Genomic DNA, 24532 nt, shown 5'->3' with positions numbered 1-24532 from the left:
GTTATACTCAGGTGATGCATCCTCACTCATATTTAAAATCTCTACGAGTTCATCTTCTTCGTCTAAGACTATTGTTTCTAAATCGCTAGACTCTAAAACATTATTCTCAGAATAAACTCGTTCCTCTAAATCATTATCGGCTTTGTAAACAGGAAATACTACATCGTCTAAAACGAGGGTATCTCTAGTCAAATCCTCGTCCTTTTGAATAGGTGAATAATTATTAAAAATATTTGTATTTGAAATAGAAATAATATTATCATTGTAAAGCTCAATTGGAGTATCCATTTCCTGATCACTGTTCCTACATAAGTATGATTCTCCATCAACACTATCCTCATCATAATAACATGAAAAAGATCGAACCTCATCAAAACAAGTAGTTCTACCAATTCTAACCTTGTTATCTTGATTATGTAAATAACTATCTTCATTCCCAAGGGTATTATTGGATACACAATATTGGCAATTAAAGTAATTTCGAGCAATTCTTTCGTTCGTCTCAGCTATCCGCTTGAGGTGGTTTTCTAAAGAAGGTTCACTCATTATTGTAGTTCTTTCGTCTATAATTATACTATTCATCTCAGCTAACTTACGTGTCGACTTAGCTAACTTCCTGAGGGACTCTTCTAAAGGAGGAATAAGAACAGAGGGATCATAAAAAGGACTACTTTTCAATAGTTTGATTGTATCCTATAGAGACGAAGAACTAGTACTATAATCTTCTTGCTTGTAAGACTGATGCATGTGTGGATAGTAATTGGGCTCACCAGGGTATGACCCATATCCTTCCAAAGGATGGCGTTCCCAACCACTATTCCCAACATGGTCATAGAAAGGATGATGTCCATATTCAAATTCAGGTTGATATTCATTGTACTGGCTTCTATCATACCAGTTCGACATTCTTAATTGCAAGGGAATTCTACACAATCACAAACAAGGCTGACTCGACCAAATCAAACCTATAAAATCTAGCAAACAACAAGAATGATGGCTCCACTTAGATTGTTTCTAGACCAGCTTCTAATCTTTCGAAAAGGAATTCGTTACAATCGGAGCAAACCTCTCTGGAATCAATCCGAGTTTAAGTAAGTTGAATTGAGACGAGGGAAGCTACGAGGAGCTTTGATACCCAAGGTCTCACCGGTATTATAAGGCGGCGCAGTCACGCATTCAACTCTCAGAAACCATCATGAACTTCAAAGTATGCTCAAAAGAGTAAGCAATATTTTTCGAACGACTTTCCTATTAAGCTCGTTACCCTATAGGTCTCGTTCTAGTCAAAATTTTAAGCTTAGGTTCGCGTTTGGTTTCGTTTTTCTAAGGCGGGCAAGAAGGAAACGGTGATGAAATCCGAGTCCTTATCTTAATTTGTCCAGGCCTTGCCCTTTACTAGGAAATTAAAACAACCGCATTCAAATCCTCAGCATATATTCACCTTAAGGCATACAATAAACCCGCTGACAGGGGATTCACGGGTGTTTCGAAAGCTTACCTCCCGTACCAGACGGGCGCAGAACCGCTGGAGTCGACTCGAACCACGACTCCTATGTCATGTGCGAACCCGAGGGGCCGAGACGATATTGTAATCGTCGTCCTTCCCTGCAAACAGTTTTATATTAATGTACCCTTCCTTAGGGTTTTAAAAAAATAATTGTCCAAGTCCAAAGTCCAAATAAAGTGCAAAAGAAAAGAAATAATTACAAAAAATGGAAGGTCTCTAAAAAAAAAATCTCTCTTTTTTTTTAATTTTTCTTTCGCTTTTTTTTTTTGCTTTGTCTTTTTCCTTCTCTTTTGGCTTTAAGCTTTGATTCCAAGTCTTTAGTATCCAACTTCAAACCTGTAATACAAAGACACACCCAAAGAAATGTAAAAAGAACAAATGAAAATAATAAAAAAAAAACCTAAAAATTCTACCTAAGCACAAATCCGCGTCGGCGGCGCCAAAATGATAATATTTTTGAATGATGTTGTAGTAATGAGGTTCAAACTCTCGGACTTGTGAAGATTAAATTTAAAGATTTAATAAAATTATATACAAAAATATTAACAAAGTGGGCGAGAGGTAACCAAGACACTAGATTCCACTATGACGCAAAATTGAATGATACATATTTCAAAACTCTAATTATCTTTTAAGACTCTTATTTCTTAATTCACAAATAATCTGGAAAATTCTCAAAAATTAATTGTATCCCCGAAGCATAGATTATCTAAACAAAGCATAACCTATCTAATTGAATCACAACTAATGAATAAATTTTTTGCAAACAATTAAAAACTCTGCAAAAGCAGTGATTGAGTGAATTATAAATTATAAATTAGAGAGAATAAATAATTACCAATTATTCATGCGTAAATAGCTTCCTCATTGCCTTGGTTGTGAGAGAATTAGCCGCTCATCATGTTGGAAAACCTCTCAAAGAATTTTATTGATGCTCAAAAATGGTTTACAAATGATGAGAATATGAGAAATACAATAAAACCGGGTTTGTAACAGTTATAAGTGTTACAAACCAGCTGTTACAGAAAACGACAGACATAAAGTGCTGTAAACACTGTGCTGCGACCCTCGCCTCTGTGTCGCTGACACTGTTGAAAAACGACTGTCTCTGGGAGTCTGTTCTTCGCGTTCTTCAGCACCAGCAGCAGAAAACAACAGCAGGAAGCTTGCTGTTCGTCTTGATTTCTCACTCCTCAGCCCTTCTAAAGCCCCCCAAACTCTCGACACCCCTTCTCTATGATCCCATCCACCTATTTATACTCCTTAGACTCATTTAATCACGCCATGATTCTCAATATTCTTCATTGAACTCGGGAAGTAAAGAAAATATTTTGGGAATATTTTCTTCCCTGATTTAGCTTCTCACACGTTTCTACAGCTGCAAAATCTCCTTATTTATCTTTTTCAAGGTCCAAAGTGTTTCTAGAGTCATCATACATGAGCGGAACACGTTTAAATTCTCCAAAACTCATGTAATCCCGTGAACTGTCCCTCTCATGCACGTGCTGCCCTGATTTCTTCTCACGGATTTTTCAGCCAAATTTGATAGACCAAAACACTTGTAATAGATTTGTATATGTCCCAGGAACAATCCCATAAATTTTCAGCCATTTAGTCTCCCTATAACACCTCCAAATCCTTGATTGAAATCTGACATTGAATAAAAATATTTTCCCGCCAATATTCAGTTCAAACGAAGGGGATGAAGGTGCCCCTTAACCAGCTGCTTGGGTGCCAATAACAAATGGGTGCTGTGGAAAAATTTGGGCTACATATAGCCCTGGGTGCTGAAGATGAATTTGGGCTACACATAACCATGGGTGCCCCTTATCCAAATCTGGGATCTGTATATCAAATGTTCTCCGGAGGTGTCCCGAGCAACTATTCGAGCCGAATTTTCCAACAATGTTTATTTCCAAAAAATACCTATAAACACACAAAACACCATAATAAGTACGAAATCGAGTACTAACAATATGAAACATTGAGGACAAATTAGACACATAAATGCGTCTATCACTATCATATGATACTAGGGAGACCGTGGCTTCATGACAATAGGGTCGTCCATTCAACGTATCACCAGTGCCTGAATACCATGCTGAATAAGGAAGTCATCCGTATTCCTGCATCATTGTCTCCTTATGCACCAATATGCTGAGTGGAGCTATTCGAGCCAAAGGAAACTTCGCGGGGAGGATCAAACAAAATCATGTGCACCCCACTACCCACGTGGACTTCAATTCAGGAAGAGGACCGACTTGCATCACTGAGGGATAAGACCCACGACACACCTTTGCTGACCAGGTACTCTTCTTCATCCGATGAAGCCGCAACCCACGTCCACACCAAGAGGGAACGAGCTTTCGAGGCAAGCCGTGATCAGAAGGGGAAAACAATATACCGACGTTGTTGTTAGCAATTAGCAGGGGAGACTGGTACCCAGTCTCTCCGCCCAGATGAATGCTTCAAGAACGACGGGCCACAAGAGGAGGTATTGGACGCTCCGCGACAGCTACAAGATGACACCAACTCCACAACTGACGAGCTCGAGACTGTTAACATCGGGAATGAAGAATCTCCCAGGCCTGTCTATATCAGTTCAACTTTGTACACAGATGAGCGCGAGTCTTGTCCAACTTCTCAAGGAGTATCAAGATGTATTCGCCTGGACATATGAGGAAATGCCTGGTCTGGATGAAAAATTGGTCACCCATCATCCACATGTCATACCTGGATCCAAGCCGATCAAACAGTCTCCGAGGAAATTCAGACACGAAGTGGAAGAGCAAATCAAAAATGAAATTCAGAAGTTGCTAGATGCCGGCTTCATCAAACCTATTCATCATCCGACCTGGTTAGCTAACGTGGTACCAGTAAAGAAGAAAAACAGAAGATCCGGTGCTGCGTAGATTTCAGAGACTTGAACAAGTGGTGCCCCAAGGACGATTTTCCTCTGCCAACATTGACATGTTAGTGGACGCCACTAGTGGACACGGCATGTTCTCCTTCATGGATGGTTACAGCGGCTACAATCAGATAAGGATGTATGAATACTATGCAAGTAAGACAGCCTTTCGAACCCCCCTTGGAAATTTCTACTATACCATTATGCCATTCGGTTTAAAGAAGGTCGGTGCAACATATCAACGTGCTATGACGGAAATCTTCCACGACATGATACATAAACAAGTACAAGACTACGTAGATGATATTATGGTCAAGTCAAGAGCTCGAGCAGACCACACCGGATTCTTACTGCAAGTGTTCGAGAGGTGTCGAGAATACAAATTGAAGATGAACTCTTTGAAATGCGCTTTCGGTGTCTCTTCAAGCAAATTTCTAGGATTCCAAGTAACTGCAGAAGGGATCAAGGTATACCCGTCCAAGACTCAAGCCATCCTCACGATACCGCCTCCACGAACTGAAGGAAATCCAAAGCTTCCTGGGAAATGTGAACTACATTCGACGTTTTATACCTGGTCTGGCACAACTTATTGCCTCATTCACCCCCTTGCTGAAGAAAGGAGCCAGCTTCGTATGGACCGCAACCCAACATGAAGCGTTTCGAAAGATTCAACGAATACTGTCATCTCCAGCCATCATGAAGTCTCCCGTCCAAGGGAAGCCGCTGTGTATCTACACCGCCTTCAGTGATACCGCCGTCGGGTCTTTTCTCGCTCAAGAGGACGACGAGGGAATCGAACGTCCCATATACTACTTTAGCCGAATATTAAGAGATGATGAACTCAGATATCCCAAGGCGGAGAAAGCATGTTTAGCTCTAATCCATTCTATTCAGAAGTTTAGGCATTACCTACTGTCCAACAAGGTGGTACTCGTATCTAAATCTGATCCTGCAAAGTTTTTACTTTCAAAACCAGTCCTGACGGGAAGGACAACCAAGTGGCTTCTCCAAATATCAGAGCTAGACATAACATGTGCATCGCCTAGAGCTATCAAGGGGCAAGCAGTTGCAGACTTACTAGCAGCATTCCCTGGAGAAGGCACTACGGGGATACACGAGGATCTTCCTGGAGAATTTCCAGACATCTCTGTTGTCGAGGAAGAAGTGTGGTTGTTGTATTTTGACTGCTCCGCCACCCCTAGCAATAACACCAAAGGAGCGGGTGTGGTCTTAGTATCCCCAACTGGGAAGTATTCTCACACTCCTTCAAGCTGGACTTCCAATGCACCAACAACTCAGCGGAGTATGAAGCCTTCCTCATAGGGCTGTCAATAGCCAAGCAAGCAGGAGTCATACGTCTGGAGATAATAGGTGACTCCAAGTTACTGGTGAACCAGATGAATGGAGTATACGCATTGAAGGAAGTAATGCTAGATTCATACCGGTCAGGATCACAAAGGTTACTAAACTACTTTGCCGATGCAACCATAATCCATGTTGGTTGCAGCAACAACAAACACGCCGATTGTCTATCCATGCTGGCATCCAAATTGAAGTTCGAAGGTTTGGAAAAAAACCTGACAGTAAAGAGGAGAACCTTAGAATCAACATGGATGTCACAATACAAAGATACTAAGATTTGCGATTGGCAAACTACTATCATTCAGGAGATCAGCAGCTCACTTTCCCAAGGAGAGGTCAATCTCAAAACCCCGCAGAACTTCTTCATGCTTCATGGTATGTTATATAATCGAAACCCGGATGGTTCCCTATCGAGATGTCTTGGGGATGATGAAGCACAACTACAGCTTAACCACGTTCACAATGAAATTTGTGGACAATCACTGGTGGTAACTCTTTACCGACAACTTCAACGCCTGGGATATTACTGTCCAGAGATGGAGGATCAATCCCGACTGCTTCAGAAGTCCTGCTCAAATTTTCAAGCACCGCCACACCAACTGGAGGTTTTTAGTGTGGACCACACTGGAGACTGGAGAGAGCCGTACATTAGCTATCTCCGCGACGGGGCAACTCCTTCTAGTCAAAAGGATGTTTTCAAGATAAAGCAAAAGGCCAAGCGGTTCATATTTCACGAAGGGATCTTATACCGCAAGAGCTTCGGAGGTGATCTATTGAGGTGCCTGGCTGGGACAGAAATCCCGGTTATGCTAAAGGAAATGCACGAAGGGGAACATCAAGGGAAGAGGAAACTGTTTCTCCAGATAAACGAGAAATACTATTGGCCGACCATGGAGGACGATGCAGCTGCTTTTGTTCAAAGCTGCCACAAATGTCAAATTCATGGGAACCTTGTTCACGCGCCTTCCACCTCTTTACACTCTATAAGCAGTCCATGGCCATTTTAAAGTTGGGGACTGGACATTATCGGAAAAATCAATCCGCCATCATCGAAGCAGCACGAATATATCATAACTGCAACAGAATACTTCACTAAATGGGTGGAGGCCATTCCTCTGCGAGGAAATACATGAGCAACAATTGCGGCTTTCATTAAAGAGTATATCGTTTGCCATTTTGGTTTTCCTAAGCATATTATCACTGATAATGGCACTCCCTTCATCAACAAACAGGTACGAGAGTTACTTGAAGAATATGGAATTAAGAAGGTCTTCTCCACTGTCTACTACCCTCAAGGAAACGGACAATATGAAAGTACTAACAAGACGTTGATCCGGATTAGCAGTCGAACAGTACATGACAAGCCTAGAGAATGACATGACCAGTTACCAATGGCGCTATGGGCATACTGGACGTCACCCAGAAGCTCCATTGGAGTTTCTCCATACTCACTTGTTTACGGCGCAGACGCAATTCTCTCAGCAGAGATCAAAATCCCATCAGCCAGGATTTCCGCAGCAACCGGGGTCCACTGGAACGAGGCTGAAGCATCTAACTCCAGAGTAGCTGAGTTAGACACTCTGGATTTCAGAAGAAGCAAGCAGAAGAACGCATTCAGGTGTACAAGAATAGAATTTTCATGGCGTATAACAAAACTGTGAACCACGTGTTTTCAAAGTGGGAGATTTTGTCTTGAAGACGGCCAAGCACATCCAGCAAGACATGTCTGCACCAAAATTCTCGCCGAAATGGGAAGGTCCTTATACAATCACTAAGGCTTACAGTACCGACTACTACAAGATCATCAAGGTGGACGAGAGCAAGTTAGAAGCAGTCATCAACGGAAAATGGCTTAAGGCATATCATGCTTGATCATTGTCCGCTTCTGTCTCATGACACAACAATACAGACACTTATTTTTATTACACGTTCGAATTATCAATTTTGCATTAATGAAAAAACTCATTTTCACCAATCAAAAACCAATGCAATTTATTCCACGAAGATGTTAAGATATCTTCTTGACATGAACGTCATTAACAATAAGAGAATACAGCTGAATGCGGCTTAGAAGAGGCCATCCAGCAGGTTATAGTTCCTTGAGAGCATCATCTTCAACCTAGCTTGATATCTCCCTGTCCTATTATTCAAGTTCTGTACTCCCTGCTCCACCTTCTCCGATTCAGCGGCCAGAGCCTTTTCTTCTTCCAAGATAGCCTTCGCAGCAGGAACTATGTTCGCAAGGATGCTGGCTCGATCAACCTTGATGATGTCAAGACGCTGCCTAGCCAACCCACATTGAATCCCATTGATTCACAGGTAGACACCATGTTCTCCCACTCTTCAAATTTTGATTCGGCAACATTATGGATGGAGATACCTTCCATCTCGGCAATCAGGGGAAGAAGGCAGTTTACCGTAGTAAACAAAGCAGATGCACAGTATTGAACTACATTCCTAGTTGCAATATGTCCATACCTCTTCCATACTTTTGTGTATAAAGGCACAAACTCCTTCCGCACCAAGAATCCGCCGATGGTTTGATAGCTGGAAGACAGACATTTCATGTGAATATCGAATGGAAGACCTGTGTTGGGATATTTGTAAGACGAGATACCTAAATATGCATCATCGAGATCAGCATGGGTGGTTGTGTTTGAATTTGAAGGAAGAGGACTGGTCAAATCATCATCAGCGACCACTGTCACACATGGGCGTCTCTGCAAAAAGGGGGGAGAACGAACTGGTACGGCCTTCCGGCGAGCACGAACAGGAGAGTCATCGCCAAACTTTTCATCTTGAACCTCAGATGGGCGTGCGCGTTTAACAGAAGATCCTAGGTGATACGAAGAAGATGATCTGCTGCACATATTGAAGAGATAGAGTTTCTGCAAGAAAAGCCTATCAATGAATGACGGTTTTAAACCCCGCATACATGTTGAAGAAAACACTAAGAAAGACGGAATCATCTACAGCAGAGCTTATCCTGAGGTCTCAACGCCGACCACGTCGTTCTTTTCTCCCAAACCCTAGTTTGACCAGCTCCACATGGCGATGTTTATGCGGTAAATATGTATTTACTCTAGCTTGGTCATTTTAGTATACAAATTTGTCACCATCTCATGCCTACCCCACAATAGTGTAACCATTATGTGCTAGGCAGGGGACTTAATGTTGATGGTGGATTTTCATTTAAAGGCTAAAATTGTAAAAAGCCAAAAAATTATGCACTCACATCCTGCAAAGGATAGAGCCACCGATAAGTGATGAATACTTATCCACTTTACTTCATCCAGGTTGGAGCATGTAGCAACAATATCTTATACCCTGTGAATTTATAGCATTATCAATTAATGCATGACCAACCTTGTATTTCCTGTATTGTTCCCGTAGAACTCTCATTATTAGTGTGACATGACGACTGAGTGTTACTCTCAGCAGAGTAACACGAATCTCCAAGTATTAATAGTGAGGCATGCACGAAATACGCGTACAGGCTACATCTCTCGGTGTGTTATACTAACCCGATTGAGCATATTTGAATCTGAACTGTCCATATCAGTCTTAGAAACAATCATGACACGCAAGTTGACCGCACAATTTAACCAGCCTAGACGATCCTCAGTAGGAGCAGGCTACTACATTAATGACCACCAGCGGGCCCACTTATGCCCTGGTCGGTCGAATACCTACCATGCCTCCTAAACTACCACCGAACACCAGCCTCAAGTTGGATGTCCAGACTGGTATGGAGCATCTTGGAGGAATCGTACAAACAAAGGCCGCCTATGGCAGTCTCAAGTTCATCACGTCTGTCCAACTTCACCGACGTGGTTGGACCGCGTGGATCATCCCAAAGACGAACGAACAAGCGTCATGGTGTACACCGGCGGACCTTCTTCCTACCTGCATGACCGACTCTTCATTAACCTGACCATATTGCAATATACGATTGTCCGAAGTTGTGTCAGCGTGAAGAATTGAGGGTCGCGGGAAATTCTACTAAAGGTCCCAAATTGATCACGACCATCCAATTTCATCGGCATGATTGGACGGCTTAGATCGGACCCATATCCACCACGCAGGTATTGGCGCGTTCACCACCGGCCCAATGGGGCCCCACATGGTCAGCCTCCCCAAAGTAGAAGCGTGGCTTGCCAATTCATCTAGCCAAAGCAGCGTGGACGTGAAACCCTAATTAGGGTTTGCGGCACATCATATGTGTCGCAAATCAGTCTCAACCATCCATCTTCGCAGGTATAGACGGAGGGTGTAGATGTAGATTCAAAGGGCCCAGAGCATGTAAACACAATCACCATGGGCCCGCTTACATAAGTGACTAATCGGTCAAGACCAACTATGGTTGGTTGTCTCGATTCGTGCGCCCAAACTAGGGATGGCCGCGCGTTTTCAACTGCAAATCGATCTCGACCACTCAACTTTGCCGGAAAAATTGAGTGGCTGATATCGCATCTCCATGGGACAATGAGGTACAGACACCTACACCAGCATGCCGTCTACACGCATGCCCAATCGGCCCTGCCAAAAATGTGTGCCATGCTTGGATTCGACCAAGCTAAAGGTTGGTGTTCGAGCACCTCCGAAACCCTAATCCGACGGTCGCAGATATGGATCGCAAGCCATCTCGTCCGTCCAACTTCACCAGCCTGGACGGACATCCTAAGACAGGAGTTAGGCGACCAGTGGGGTATCACCACGATCACTGTCCACCACTCTTCCACACAGAATAATCGTCCAAGTCAGGGCTTACCTGTATAGCTTCCAAACGATAACTCGAAGATGGCTAGACGTCATGCTATATTCCTCGACTTACCCCGTTAAGCCTTAAAACAGCGATGCTTCATACACGCTGAATATATTCGATGCATTACATACATAGAATGCACACGATATTTCACAAATATCGGCTTCCTAAATAACATAGTTATTTAATCTAGCATAACATGCTGCTTTCTGTGGGTCCCACGATCCACACTCGAGACATTAATCATGTCACAAACTGGGGGATACATACTGGGTATTGGTCCGGTAGTTTACAGCGTGCAGCGCACAACGCGGCATCACAAGAACGTGTTAGGAAGACATGGACGGTTACTGATGATGGGAAAAATGGGCGAGACTGATCGTGTGACACTAATACACGCAACTCCACTACTCCATCACTCCACTTCCTCCACTTCCTACGAGAGACGTGGGTAAGGCACAATGACTGGTATAAATAGGTTCTCCTCCCTATTTCCAGAACAAGACAACAGAAACCAAGTGTTGATGCAACCGTATCCAAACACCAGAACTGACAGCTTACATTCTGCAAGCTAGTTCAGCTTTCTGATACAAGTCATACACATCCAACACCTCCACAATCTCAACACCTTCTTCGCTTCCCTCCCTAAGATCAACCCCATCTCCTTCACTTTGTGACCGAAGCAAGTCTGGAACGGAAATTTCTTGGTTTAGGACGGAGTTGTACAGATTGATTTCTCGAATCACAAGCACTCCCGTGCAGTGCATTTGTTTAGGGTTTAGATTCATTTCTCATCCACATACCCCAAATTACCAAAACCAGCAGAAATAGTTTTCACCCCTAAACAGGAGTCTTCAGTACTGATTGTTCATGACGTATACCCATGCTCTTTCAATACTCTTCAAGTGGCCCAATGTACTCTCCCCCGTTGTCAGAACGAAGGCACTTCAAGGTTATACTTGTTTCTCTTTCCACCATATTGTGAAACATCTTGAACACAGGAACAACATCATCTTTGGTCTTGATTGCATATGACCAACCTTCCTTGAAGCATCATCTATGAAAGTAACAAATTAAAAGGCACCACCAAGTGTTTTGACCCTTAAAGGTCCACATACGTCATAATGAACAAGATCAATAATACCATAATTGCGCTTGGGTAAAGCTTTATGAAAAGAAACTCTAGTTTGTTTACCAACTAAACAATTAGTGCACTTGCATAATTGCGTACCTTTGGCCTTTGGAAATACTTGTCTTTTGGTGAGGATTTGAATTCTCTTCTCACTAAGATGACCAAGTGTTCTATGCGACAGCTCGGAGGTTGAATCTTTGTCAGCAACATTCAACTCACCTTTCAACACCTTCACTTGTGTCTTATACAATGTGCCACATTTCTTGCCTCTTGCAATAACCATGGAGCCCTTGGTTAGCTTCCATTTTCCATCACCTAAGTGATTGTTGTACCCTTCATCATCTAATACTCCTGGTGATATTAGATTCAAACGAAGATCCGGTACATGTCGCACATTTTTGAGAACCAATATGCAGCCAACATTGGTCTCGATATTCACATTTCCCATTCCTACAATCGTCGAAACACCACTGTTTCCCATTATGATTGTACCAAAATCACCAGCCTTGTAGGAGATAAACACATCTTCTCGAGGAGTAGCATGATAGGATGCACCTGAATCCACTATCCACTCTGAATAGGAAACTGCATAACTCACACATACATCTTTACAATCATAAAATGAAGTAATATCATCACTTGTTACCACAACTGTAACAACATTATCTTGTCTGTCATTTACATTCAATTCTATTGTTTCTTGCATCGGCTTCCTGCATTCATTTGAATAATGATCATTCTTACAAAAATCCACGCCTTCACTAGACTTTGATTTACTTCTCGTCTTGCCACGATCAAGAGCTTTAGCACAAGCAGATTTCTGATCATATAACTCATCTATCTTCGATCACAAAGAATATGCTAGTTTCTCACTAGTCGCATGACGAAAAATATAATCATCAACCCATTGTAGAATGAAATTAACAACTTTACGGTTAGCAACACTCCATACTTTATCTTTTATCATCTTAGGCTTTACTCCTTTGCTCTCTATTGGACCATAGAGATCTTCACAATATAACAAATCCTCGATCTTAACCTTCCATATCACATAGGTCTCACCGGTCAAGATTACCATTCTACTACTAGTGCTAGATTTCGTCATTGCACAGGATTATCTCAACCCAAAAGCTCTGATACCACTTGTTGGGGGAGACTTGCAAAATCCGAGCCGCCATGTGCAATACGAAAACCACACAAGCAATGAAACACGATGCGTAAATAACACAACTATGAAGATATAAGAAGCAATCACACAACACCGGTAATTACGTGGAAAAATCCCTCCAAATTGAAGGGTAAAAAACCACGGGAAAATCTTCCACCATAATTAAACAATGGGTTACACACAGTTCTCCCAATATGGGATATACTCTTCTTCAAGGTGCATATAGCACTTGGATAACAATTTGCCTAAATTACACTCACCCCAATGGATGGATCAACAATTCATTCACCAATAAGATGAGATTCACTATCAATTTGAGAATAGCAAGAGTAAGAGATACTTACTACTAAGGTTTCAACAAACTCTAGATTTTTCCCCCTTTTGAAGAGATGTGGAAATTGATCAATCAATCTTAACCACACTAACCAATAGATCCTTAGCTAAGAACCCTTTCTTCTTCTTCAAAGATTAACTTCAAGATCTCACCAAAAATGGTGGCTTATCTTTCTCTCTCACTCACTCTCTCTATCTCATTTTCTTTTCTTGACAAATGAAGATGATAACCCGTGGATACCAAAAAATGTCTCCTGATGCTTTTGTTATAACCTAACACGGTGTATTAAGATTATTCCTTAAATGGTTAAGGGGTAACCTCATTTTGTTGGGCCATAAGGCAGTGAAACCCAATAATCTCCCTCTCACGACTTATGGCGAGGTACCCATCACTACCAAACCTGCCCTGCTGCAGAAATGCACATGCTTGTACTTAGGTAGCGACTTTGTCTTCATATAAGAACCATTTTCAGTCTTGATTCTATACACCCACTTGTTCTTCAGAATCTTCTGGTTCTTTGGCTTGTCAACCAACTCAAAAGCGTCATCTCATCTAAAGAGCTCACCTCTTCTTTAATGGATTTTAACCACTTTTGGCTTTCAGGAACACTAAATGCTTCTTCATAAGACTCTGGTTCACCTGCATCTGTAAGCATCACATACTCATATGGTGTATAATTCGTTGAAGGTAATATGGTCCTGCTGGATCTTCTCAACTCAGCTTCTGGTTGTTGTTGCACTTCTTGCTCAACATCACCCACTGGAACATCTTCATGAGCTTCATCTTCATGATTGTGTTCTTGTTCTTCATGACCATTACCATCAACATCATCATCACGTTGTTCAAGAGAAGGAAAAACTGGATTTGGATCCAAGAACATGTCTTCTTGAAGCTTTGGATTTTCAATCTTCTCAAAGTCTTCAATAGTTTGGTCTTCAAGGAATACTGCATACCTACTTCTGATAACCTTTTTGTCAACTGGATCCCAAAATCTACAACCAAAATTCTCTGTTCCATATCCAAGGAACACACACTGCTTCGCTTTGTCATCAAGCTTTGACCTATGATCTTTTGGGATATGAACACATGTCCTACAACCAAACACTCTCAAGTGATCGTACGTAGGCTCTTTGTCTCTCCAAACCTTCTCTGCTACTTCTCCATCTAGCGGGCTTGAAGGTGATCGATTGATCAAGTACACAATAGTATTCATTGCTTCACCCCAGAAATGCTTCTGCAACTTGGAATGAGATAACATGCACCTAATTCTCTCAAGAATAGTGTGGTTCATCCGCTCTGCAACACCATTATGTTATGGAATCTTCAGTACTGATTGTTCATGACCTACACCCATGCTCTTGCAATACTCTTCAAGTGGCCCAATGTACTCTTCCCCATTGTCAGAACGAAGGCTCTTCAAAGTTCTACCTGTTTCTCTTTCCACCATGCTGTGAAACATCTTGAACACAGGAATAACATCATCTTTGGTCTTGATTGCATATGACCAAACCTTCCTTGAAGCATCATCTATGAAAGTAACAAAGTAAAAGGCACCACCAAGTGTTTTGACCCTTAAAGGTCCACATACGTCAGAATGAACAAGATCAATAATACCAGAATTGCGCTTGGGTAAAGCTTTATTAAAAGAAACTCTAGTTTGTTTACCAACTAAATAATGAGTGCACTTACCCAATTGCGTACCTTTGGCCTTTGGCAATACTTGTCTTTTGGTGAGGATTTGAATTCCCTTCTCACTAAGATGACCAAGCCTTCTATGCCACAACTCGGAGGTTGAATCTTTGTCAGCAACATTCAACTCACCTTTCAACACCTTCACTTGTGTCTTATACAATGTGCCACATTTCTTGCCTCTTGCAATAACCATGGAGCCCTTGGTTACCTTCAATTTTCCATCACCTAAGTGATTGTTGTACCCTTCATCATCTAACACTCCTGGTGATATTAGATTCAGACGAAGATCCGGTACATGTCGCACATTTCTGAGAACCAATATGCAGCCAACATTGGTCTCGATTTTCACATTGCCCATTCCTACAATCTTCGAAACACCACTGTTTCCCATTATGACTGTACCAAAATCACCAGCCTTGTAGGAGATAAACACATCTTCTCGAGGAGTAGCATGATAGGATGCACCTGAATCCACTATCCACTCTGAATCGGAAACTGCAGAACCCACACATACATCATTACAATCATAGAATGAAATAATATCATCACTTGTTACCACAACTGTAACATCATTGACTTGTCTGTCATTTGCATTCACTTCCCATGGTTCTTGCGTCGGCTTCCTGCATTCATTTGTATAATGATCATTCTTACAAAAATCCACGTCTTCACTAGACTTTGATTTATTTGTCGACTTGCCACGGTCAAGAGCTTTTCCACAAGCAGATTTCTGATCATATAACTCCTCTATCTTCGACCACAAAGAATATGCTAATTTCTCACTAGACACATGACGAAAAATATAATCATCAACCCATTGTAGAATGAAACTAACAACTTTACGGTTAGCAACACTCCATACTTTATCTTCTATCATCTTAGGCTTTACTCCTTTGCTCTCTATTGGACCATAGAGATCTTCACAATATAACCAATCCTCGATCTTAACCTTCCATGTCACATAGTTCTCACCGGTCAAGATGACCATTCTACTACTAGTGCTAGATTCCGTCATTGCACAGGATTAGCTCAACCCAAAAGCTATGATACCACTTGTTGGGGGAGACTTGCAAAATCCGAGACGCCATGTGCAATACGAAAACCACACAAGCAATGAAACACGATGCGGAAATAACACAACTATGAAGATATAAGAAGCAATCACACAACACCGGCAATTACGTGGAAAAATCCCTCCAAATTGAAGGGTAAAAAACCACGGGAAAATCTTCCACTATAATCAAACAATGGGTTACACACAGTTCTCCCAATATGGGATATACTCTTCTTCATGGTGCATATAGCACTTGGATAACAATTTGCCTAAATTACACTCACCCCAATGGATGGATCAACAATTCATTCACCAATAAGATGAGATTCACTATCAATTTGAGAATAGCAAGAGTAAGAGATACTTACTACTAAGGTTTCAACAAACTCTAGATTTTTTCCTCTTTTGAAGAGATGTGGAAATTGATCAATCAATCTTCACCACACTAACCAATAGATCCTTAGCTAAGAATCCTTTTTTTCTTTTTCAAAGATTAACTTCAAGATCTCACCAAAAATGGTGGCTTATCTAGTTATCTTTCTCTCCCACTCACTCTCTCTCTACCTCATTTTCTTTTCTTCACAAATGAAGAAGATAACCCGTGGAGACCAAAAAATGTCTCCTGATGCTTTTGTTATAACCTAACAAGACATGTGTTAAGCTCATCCCTTAAATGGTTAAGGGGATACCTCATTTTGTTGGGCCATAAGGCAGTGAAACCCAGCAAACTATTCCTATCTTTTTTCAAAAGCCTTTTAATTTAAAACGTGATTTTTAGTTTTTTGATTTTGAGTCGCTACGACCCTGATTAAAATATTTTGGGCTATCAAATGCGCTATAGTTAATAAATGAGATTTTTTACGTGGGTTATTAATAATATGGGTTGTGGTTAATAATAGTGTGGGGGCATGTGGGTTATAAATAAGAGAAGCCTAAAAAAAAGGTAATCCGATCGATAATGTACTGCATCACGTCATAAGATGGCATACTTAGTGGATTGACGATTCAAACTAATCGATTGACAAGTACATTTTTTGGTTCAATATATTCAAAAAACGAGGTGAAGTGGGATGATAGTTTTCATCTAACTTGTGATGACATTTTCTGACTATTGTCGTTCAATGAATCAATTTCAAATGTCAAACTTGTAGGGAATGGCATAAGATCCAGAGAGATCCTCTTTATTCTAACCGTGGTTCTCCAACGGAGTAATTGCCTAATTTGGTATCTAGACTTTTTCTATGGTTGCAATGCCAAGCAGCCTGACACAAATTTGTGCTTAAAGTTGTGAAATTGAAAGGACTCGTTGATTCAGACAAAATCCACTTATGATAGTGCTAGGTTGAGAATTAATGCAGTGCACCATTCTTAGTGTCAAAACTCCAAAAAATCACATCATTTTTGTTGTTAGTTGGATCTGGACTACCATATACACTGAATAGAGGATATGGCATGCTGATTCGACATTCCTGTGAAGAAGCTACAAAATTCGTGATACAAGCATCTGTCTTGTTCATTGTATGCTATCAAAGTTGGTTAACAAACTCAAAAGTAATGACCGAAACCGAAAGACAAAATTAGGGAGGTCCTTAAAATGCAAGGTGCCAAATTTCCACGAAAATAAGCCGAGATAAGCCAAATTATGATTGTACTTATATGCACCTCATCGGAATAAGCCAATATGATAATCAGGAGTAAAGATGAATCCCTTTGTCGTCCATGCAGCTTAAGAGTTTCGTGACTCTTGGGAAAATCTCACCTCTGCATGAGTCAAGCTGCATTAGAGGCGGCCAAATTGAGCACAAATTTGAGCCAAGTAGTGTAACAATTGGCCCAAGTGCCCCTACAAAGAGGCCGCCTCCGGCCCTGCGTGTGCTTGATTCTACATGTGAACATTTCATAAATCATGCATGTTTCTATTGCGATTAATCAACACAAAAGACTCTAATATACATTGTACAATTTGTGCTTTGATACTTCATTTTTGTTGACGAGGGCTAAATTCGATATCATAGAGCCAAGGCGGCACAAAGGAAAAACTTAGCTTTACAATCAGAAGCCAAAAGCTAGATTAACAACAGCATAGCCTAGCTGAATACAACCGTTAAAGATCATCAAGAAATAAACCTTTAAACGCATTAGACGGTAACTAACCGCAATTGAAATAAAACGGCCTTTAACGGCAATTACTGTAAAATGTCTGATCAGGTTTAGTTTTGGAATTATCAGCATTAGACAAGACAATTTCAGTTTCGTCTGAGTTGGCAATGGCATCTTCTCTGTACTTCTTATATATATCTCCTTGGTAGAATTTACGAGTTCTTAATGCTAAAATAACTGAAGCAAGGGTACCAATGAAAGCAACGGCTGCCATTATTAGAAAAGTTGATTTATAACACTGTGTTCCAATGCAAGTCAACCCCTTGGCTGAATTGCTGCCAAACCCCTCAATCTGTTTCATAGCTTCGTTGTCGTAAATCACCCCTGCAACTTTTACATTGAATACGTAAGATCCGATGGGGATTGCCAGTACCCCACAATTGAACAAAGTTGAATAATGCTTGAGACCAAAGAGTTCAGAAATGATTGTGAGAATGAATAAAGCCTCAGCACCTAAACAGAAGCCAAGGATCACTGAAGCGATGTAGAGAGCACCGGGAAATGGGAGTGCAATAAATAAGAAACCAATGCAGGAGAGGAGAAAAACGAAAGCCATGACAAGTGTTCTAGGAATTTTCCACTTCCTCAGAAGAATTTCAGAGATAAAACCTGCACAAACTCTGCCAACATAGTTCCAAATACTTACAAGAGAAACAAATGTACTTATGGCACGGTCTGGGTATCCTAAGGACTCACCAATCTGACCCAAGTTATCAATTGCTGTAAAACTGGTTCCCATTCCACTAAAAGTCGCAACGAAAAGCAATAACATGTCAATGCTTACTAATGCCTGCAATATTGTGTAATCTTCTCCTCTCTCTGGAGGATTGAAAATGTTCGAAAAGCAAGAAACTTCTAGTTGTTTGGGACTTTCTGCTTCCACTGAAGAACTTTTCATATCCACAGCTTCTCGAGTATTCTTCGTTGTTATAACTTCTGTAGGTGTGGATTTCAGGATTTCTTTCTTTAAATTCCAGATATTAAGCTCCTCTTGAATTGTTATACCAAGAGGCAGAAGATGCAAGAAACAAACAACAGCCGCACTTGCTACATATCCACCATGGGAGAAAGGCTTCTGTTTCTGAATTATGATTATAACCATTATAAATACAGCTAACGCAGTCGACACGAACAGATATTTTATGAAAACTCTCCTCTCATTTGTACTTCGAACAACTTTCATCAACCGGATAGAGTACACAAAGAAGATTGACAAAACGGAAGGAAGCCAACCGATAAAGAGGATTAAAGATTTAGGATCATTACCGTATACAGCTAGGTAGACCTGAGTCATGACAGCTGCACTTAAGCCGGTGAATCCCTTCAAAAGACCCATCATGTCTCCTCTATTCTCAGGAAAGTTTTTGACACAAGTGACGAGCACACTGGTGTTGACAAAGTTCTGAGAATTAGCACCCATGCAAATGTACAAACACATCTGCCAGACTGGGGGTTTGGCAACCTTACCGGCAACGGAAAGCCACAACATAAAGTAACCAGTAAAGTTCAGAGCAGCACCAACAAGAAGAACAAACCAAGGCGGTGTTACCTCTGCAAGCAAACCAGCAACAACCCCAATAGAAATTCCTAGGTCCTTGAAAGAACCAAGCAAATTAAGGGTCTTCTGATCATAACCAAGAGATTTTTTAATCTCTTTCGAGTAAATTCCAAAGAGAAAAGTACCTCCAGCACTGCCCATAATGATAAATGAAGCAAACATCATGAACCATCTTCCTCGAACAACTTGTCCTGCAAAAGGTATAATATCTGCTTTGCAGAAATCTCCACCACCATCAGTCACCGCCATATCTTAAATTCTTCTTAGAAGGCTTAAACTCTTTAAGTGAGCTAAAAACTATAAGAAGCTTATTGAAAGACAGATATTTAAAGGGAAGAAAACTAGTGCCATTTTAGCAAGTCACTTTCTGAAGCCTCTTATGAATTATTGATAAGAGCTTTGCAATGATAACTACAATTGACCGACTCTGCAAAATACTAGTCTTTTCGGTTGCATCTTAACTATATAAATTGAAATAATTGAGCAGCAATGATATTTAACGGGAGCAATTCTGGCATATAGAGGTAACTTGACTTCGATGGCCTCATGTTTGTCATGTAATGCCCCACTGTAGAGAACCTTTACCTCAAACTTCAATTGATGACAAGATACTCTGGAATTTTATATGAAATACAGCTTGGTAGAAAAGATTAAAACAAAACAAAATCAAATAAAAAAAAAACAATAGCAGAGTCAACGGTAACTGAACACCTTATCGGTGCAAAAAAACAATCAAACATACTACCTCCGCTCCATTTTAGATGACGTTTTTAGAGTTTTCACGCAGATTAAGAAATAGAGAGATATAAAAAAATTCTATTTATGCACTTGAAAAAAGTCTTCAAACATTAATTGCTATTAGTGTGTTTAAAAATAAACTTACGGTTCCAAGACAAAATGTGAGGGTATTGATGGTAGTTTTATGGGAAAAATAAGTAATGTGGAACAAAAAAATAATCCTAAAACACTCATCTAAAGTGGAACGGAGGGAGTAAGAAAGAAAGAAATATCTTGAACTACACAACTTATATGTTATAAAACAAATTTCTATATAGGTTTCTACCAGATTCAACCTGTGGTAATGTGATTTCTAGGATGAACCAAATTCCGAAATTATGGATTGTAGCAAACATTTGGTTTACAAACTAAAACAGGAACGCCAAAAAAATGCAACAAGTGGTTCACTTAATTTTAGTGCAAAGAATGGACAAATGACCAAAAGTGGATTTTTTCCATTTCTACCTGAATACTTTGATTCATAAATGACCGGAGGAATGTACAGATTACAGTCACACATTGGGTGACACCGAGCAATACATGTTAAACATCATTCAAAAGAAGAACGAAAAAAAATGAAAGAAAAAAAAGATGAACTGCTTAAATCTGATGGCCATTACTTAAGAATCCGATACCTTACTTTTAGTTTTGGAATCATCTACTACAGTCAGTAGCTCAATATGTTCTGGTGCTGTTTTTGCCGTAGCTTCTTCCTCTCTGAACTTCTTATAAATGTCTCCCTGGTAGAATTTTATTGTTCTCATAACCAAAATAAATGAACTCAGAGCTGCAACAAACGTCGCCCCTGCCAATATAACAAAACAAGATCTGTAACACTGTTTTCCGATACAAGTCAAGTCTTTTACTGAATCCCTAGTAAGTCCTAATGCCTTCAATTGCTTCATTGCCTCTTTGTCATAGAGGAAACCTGCAACTCTTACATTGAAGACATAAGATCCCAGTGGCATAAACAGAACCCCGAAATTAAACAGTGTAGAGTAATATTTGAGGCCGAACAGTTCAGATATGATGGTGTAAATTAGTGTTACTTGAGCACCATAAGTAAAACCAATAAGCACTGAAGCTATGTAGATAGAACCAGGAATTGGAAAGGCTACGAGAATGTGACCAATACAAGAGACCAGAAGGATGAGCGCCAACACCAGCGTTCGGGGAAAACTCCACTTGATAAGGAGGATTTCAGAGAACAATCCTGCACAAACTCTTCCAAAATAATTCCAAATACTCATAAGCGATACAAATGTGCTTATGGTAAGTGTTGGATATCCAAGAGATTCACCAATCTGACCTAAATTGTCAATCGCTGTGAGACTGGTGCCAAGGCCACTGAAAGTAACAATCATGAGTAATAACATGTCGATGCTCAGTAGCGCCTGCAAGATGGTATAGTCTTCACCCCTCTCTGGGGGGTTGAATATATCAGAAAAGAAAGAAACTTCTGGTTTGGATGATTTCTCATCTGCTAATAACATGGTAGCCAATTGCTGAGGAACTTGATCCACAAGGGCTGGAGTTTCAACAGTTATCACCTTTGGGGGAGCAATGTTTTGTTTCTTAACGTTCCAAAGAACAAGCTCTTCTTTGATTGACACAGCTAGAGGAATAAAGAGTAAAATACAAACAGCAGTAGAAGTGAGAACATATCCAATGTGAGAGAAGGCCTTGTGCTTCTGAGTTATGGTTATGGCCATTACGAATACAGCCAACAGAACTGATGAGTACAGGTAGTTGTGGATGACTCTTTTCTCTATACTTGACTGTCGTACGACTTTAATCAACCGGATTGTGTAGACAAAAAAGAGTGATATAATGGCAGGTAACCATCCGATGAAGATAATTAGAGATTTAGCATCATTACCATAGACGGCAAGGTAGAGTTGCGTCATTACAGCTCCACTTAGGCCAGTGAATCCCTTTAGAAGGCCCAAAAGGGTTCCTCGGCTCTCAGGAAAGTTCTTCACACAGGTGACAAGAACACTTGTGTTGGCAAAATTCTGAGAATTTGCACCAATCCAAATGTACAGACACATTTGCCAAATTTGAGGTTTGGAGATACGTCCTGTAACACCAAGCCACATCATAAAGTATCCAACAAAATTCATGGAGGCACCAACAAGAAGAACAAACCAGTGCGGAGCAACCTCAGCTAGCAGACCAGAAAAAACCCCAACAGTAGTTCCAAGGTCCTTGAAGAAACCAAGCAAGTTAATGGTTGTTTGATCGTACCCTAGCGTTTTCTTAATCTCTTTGGAGTAGATTCCGAAAACGTACGTCCCACCAGCACTGCCCATGAGAAGGACAGAAGCGAACAACATGAACCATCTTCCTTGGATTACTTGTGCTGTGAAACGAAGAGCATTCGTCGAGCCACCACCACCACCACTCCCTATCCCAACTTCCACCATATTTGTTCTTCAGAAATCTAAAGCAACAGAGAACTAAGAAGTATGATAAAACTGGATTTCCTCCGTGGATTGAAAAAAGATAAAACTGGATTGAAATATCACATATATGATTTGCTTTCAAGTCAACTATAGAGAGATTCCTCTGTGGATTTTCTATTAATTTAGATGGTCAACCAGATGTTTAATATTAGACAATCTTAAACATTTACACAGAGATATCAGAAACTGCATGTGATATTGTGATGCTGATGGTCTGCAACGGCTAGTTAATAAGTACTACTCACTCTCTGCCGACAATTGCCTTCATACGAATCATACCTGATATTCAGATGCCAATTGGTAATTACTACATTTAATACATGAAGTATGCTCTCAGAAGTTGCATTGAGATGCAACTTTGCATGACTGTAAGCGTCGACATTTCAAGATTTTTGATCTTAAATCAGAACGTATATATATGCACTGCAAGGACTGACATCAAGTACATCATTTTCTTCATTCAACTGTACTATAATATAACAAGAACTGATCACATTGGGTATAGTGGTATACCAGTTTTACTTGAACAACTATATGAAAACAAATCTTACATATGAATGCCGGATCTCGCGAGGATCTTACTGTATTGATTCAAGTTTTTTAATCGAAAAACTAAAGTTCAAATATCAATAATCAATAATAATATAGTAAGTTGCAATTCATATATGAACAAAATGCAAATATCCATGTATACAGGCATCCACACATACCCGGTTTTTCGAGCCCCATTTTGATATGCACCCGGATTTCATGACACTGTATTTTTTTTCTTTCTTTCTTTCACATTTCTTCCAATAAAATTTTGTAACTTGAGCAGCTCCATTTTCAATTTGCCTACAATCAAGACAATGCAATTTCCTCCTCTCTGAGACATTTTATCAAACATGCCTATGGGAATTCCAATCACTTTTTAGATGAAAACCCGATAGGAAAAAGTGTATAACTAATTAACTATAATCAGTTTCATGATGAGACCCAACTTTAGTTTCTTGATTGTGGTGATTTCGGAAAAGGTATACTACTGAAATTGCAGATTGAACATAAAAATCCTATGTAATAATGCATTAAGAAGTTGATATGTTGAGTAATGGTGGTAACAATTTTCTTTTCTTTTCTTGCCCTTAGTGAGACCTCTGGCATCAAAGTCTGGCGTTATTCATGCCACATCCCGGGGATAGTCCGGTTGGTTAAGGAGTCCACCTCTCGTCTTTTTGGGTCAGCGATGGGCACTTTGGAATTTGGAGATCTCATATAAACTTTTTATGTTTCAAAACAAAAGAAAGAAAAGAAAATGTCGTAGATCTGGCCATGACACCCTGTCACAAATGTTTTCTACAAGTAAGTTTCTTGTCTAAAGGCGTTCGGGGTACTGACGGAGTGGAGCCAAGATTTTTGTTATGGGTGCAAAAAAAAATTTTTAGGGGTGCAAAAATACAAAAATAGGCTTAGGTAAGGAAAAAAAATTCTATTGGGCTTAAAATAGGCTTTGGAGCCAGCTGGGCGCACACCCTTGCAGTGGGCCAGCTCCGTCCTTGGATACTAACCTCTGTTAAAGGACTTGAACATTTAAACGAAAAAAGAAAAAAACATAGGAGTGTTGTTTAAATTAGAAATAAAAATTTGATACAAAGAGTCATGGTTGTTTTACTT

General features: G+C 40.4%; 2 protein-coding genes across 2 annotated transcripts; both read right to left on the bottom strand.

Moving 5' to 3' along the window:
- Positions 1-17817: 17817 nt before the first annotated feature.
- On the bottom strand, positions 17818-20083 carry LOC113307558 (protein NUCLEAR FUSION DEFECTIVE 4-like). The gene has a single exon (XM_026555995.1). The coding sequence runs from the start codon at positions 19887-19889 to the stop codon at positions 18099-18101; it is 1791 nt and encodes a 596-aa protein (XP_026411780.1). The 5' UTR covers positions 19890-20083; the 3' UTR covers positions 17818-18098.
- A 769-nt stretch (positions 20084-20852) lies between these two features.
- LOC113313850 lies at positions 20853-23916 on the bottom strand. The gene is made up of 2 exons (XM_026562636.1): positions 23593-23916; positions 20853-22860 (listed from the first exon to the last, which is right to left on the bottom strand). Exon 2 carries the CDS (start codon positions 22841-22843, stop codon positions 21038-21040), a length of 1806 nt encoding a protein of 601 aa, XP_026418421.1. The 5' UTR covers positions 22844-22860; positions 23593-23916; the 3' UTR covers positions 20853-21037.
- Between the last annotated feature and the right edge of the window lie 616 nt (positions 23917-24532).

The sequence above is a fragment of the Papaver somniferum genome, chromosome 9, assembly GCF_003573695.1.
Source record: "Papaver somniferum cultivar HN1 chromosome 9, ASM357369v1, whole genome shotgun sequence".
NCBI classification, from domain to species: Eukaryota; Viridiplantae; Streptophyta; class Magnoliopsida; order Ranunculales; family Papaveraceae; genus Papaver; species Papaver somniferum.
Note: the sequence above shows the minus strand (reverse complement) of the source record. Positions and strands in the feature narration are given on the sequence as shown.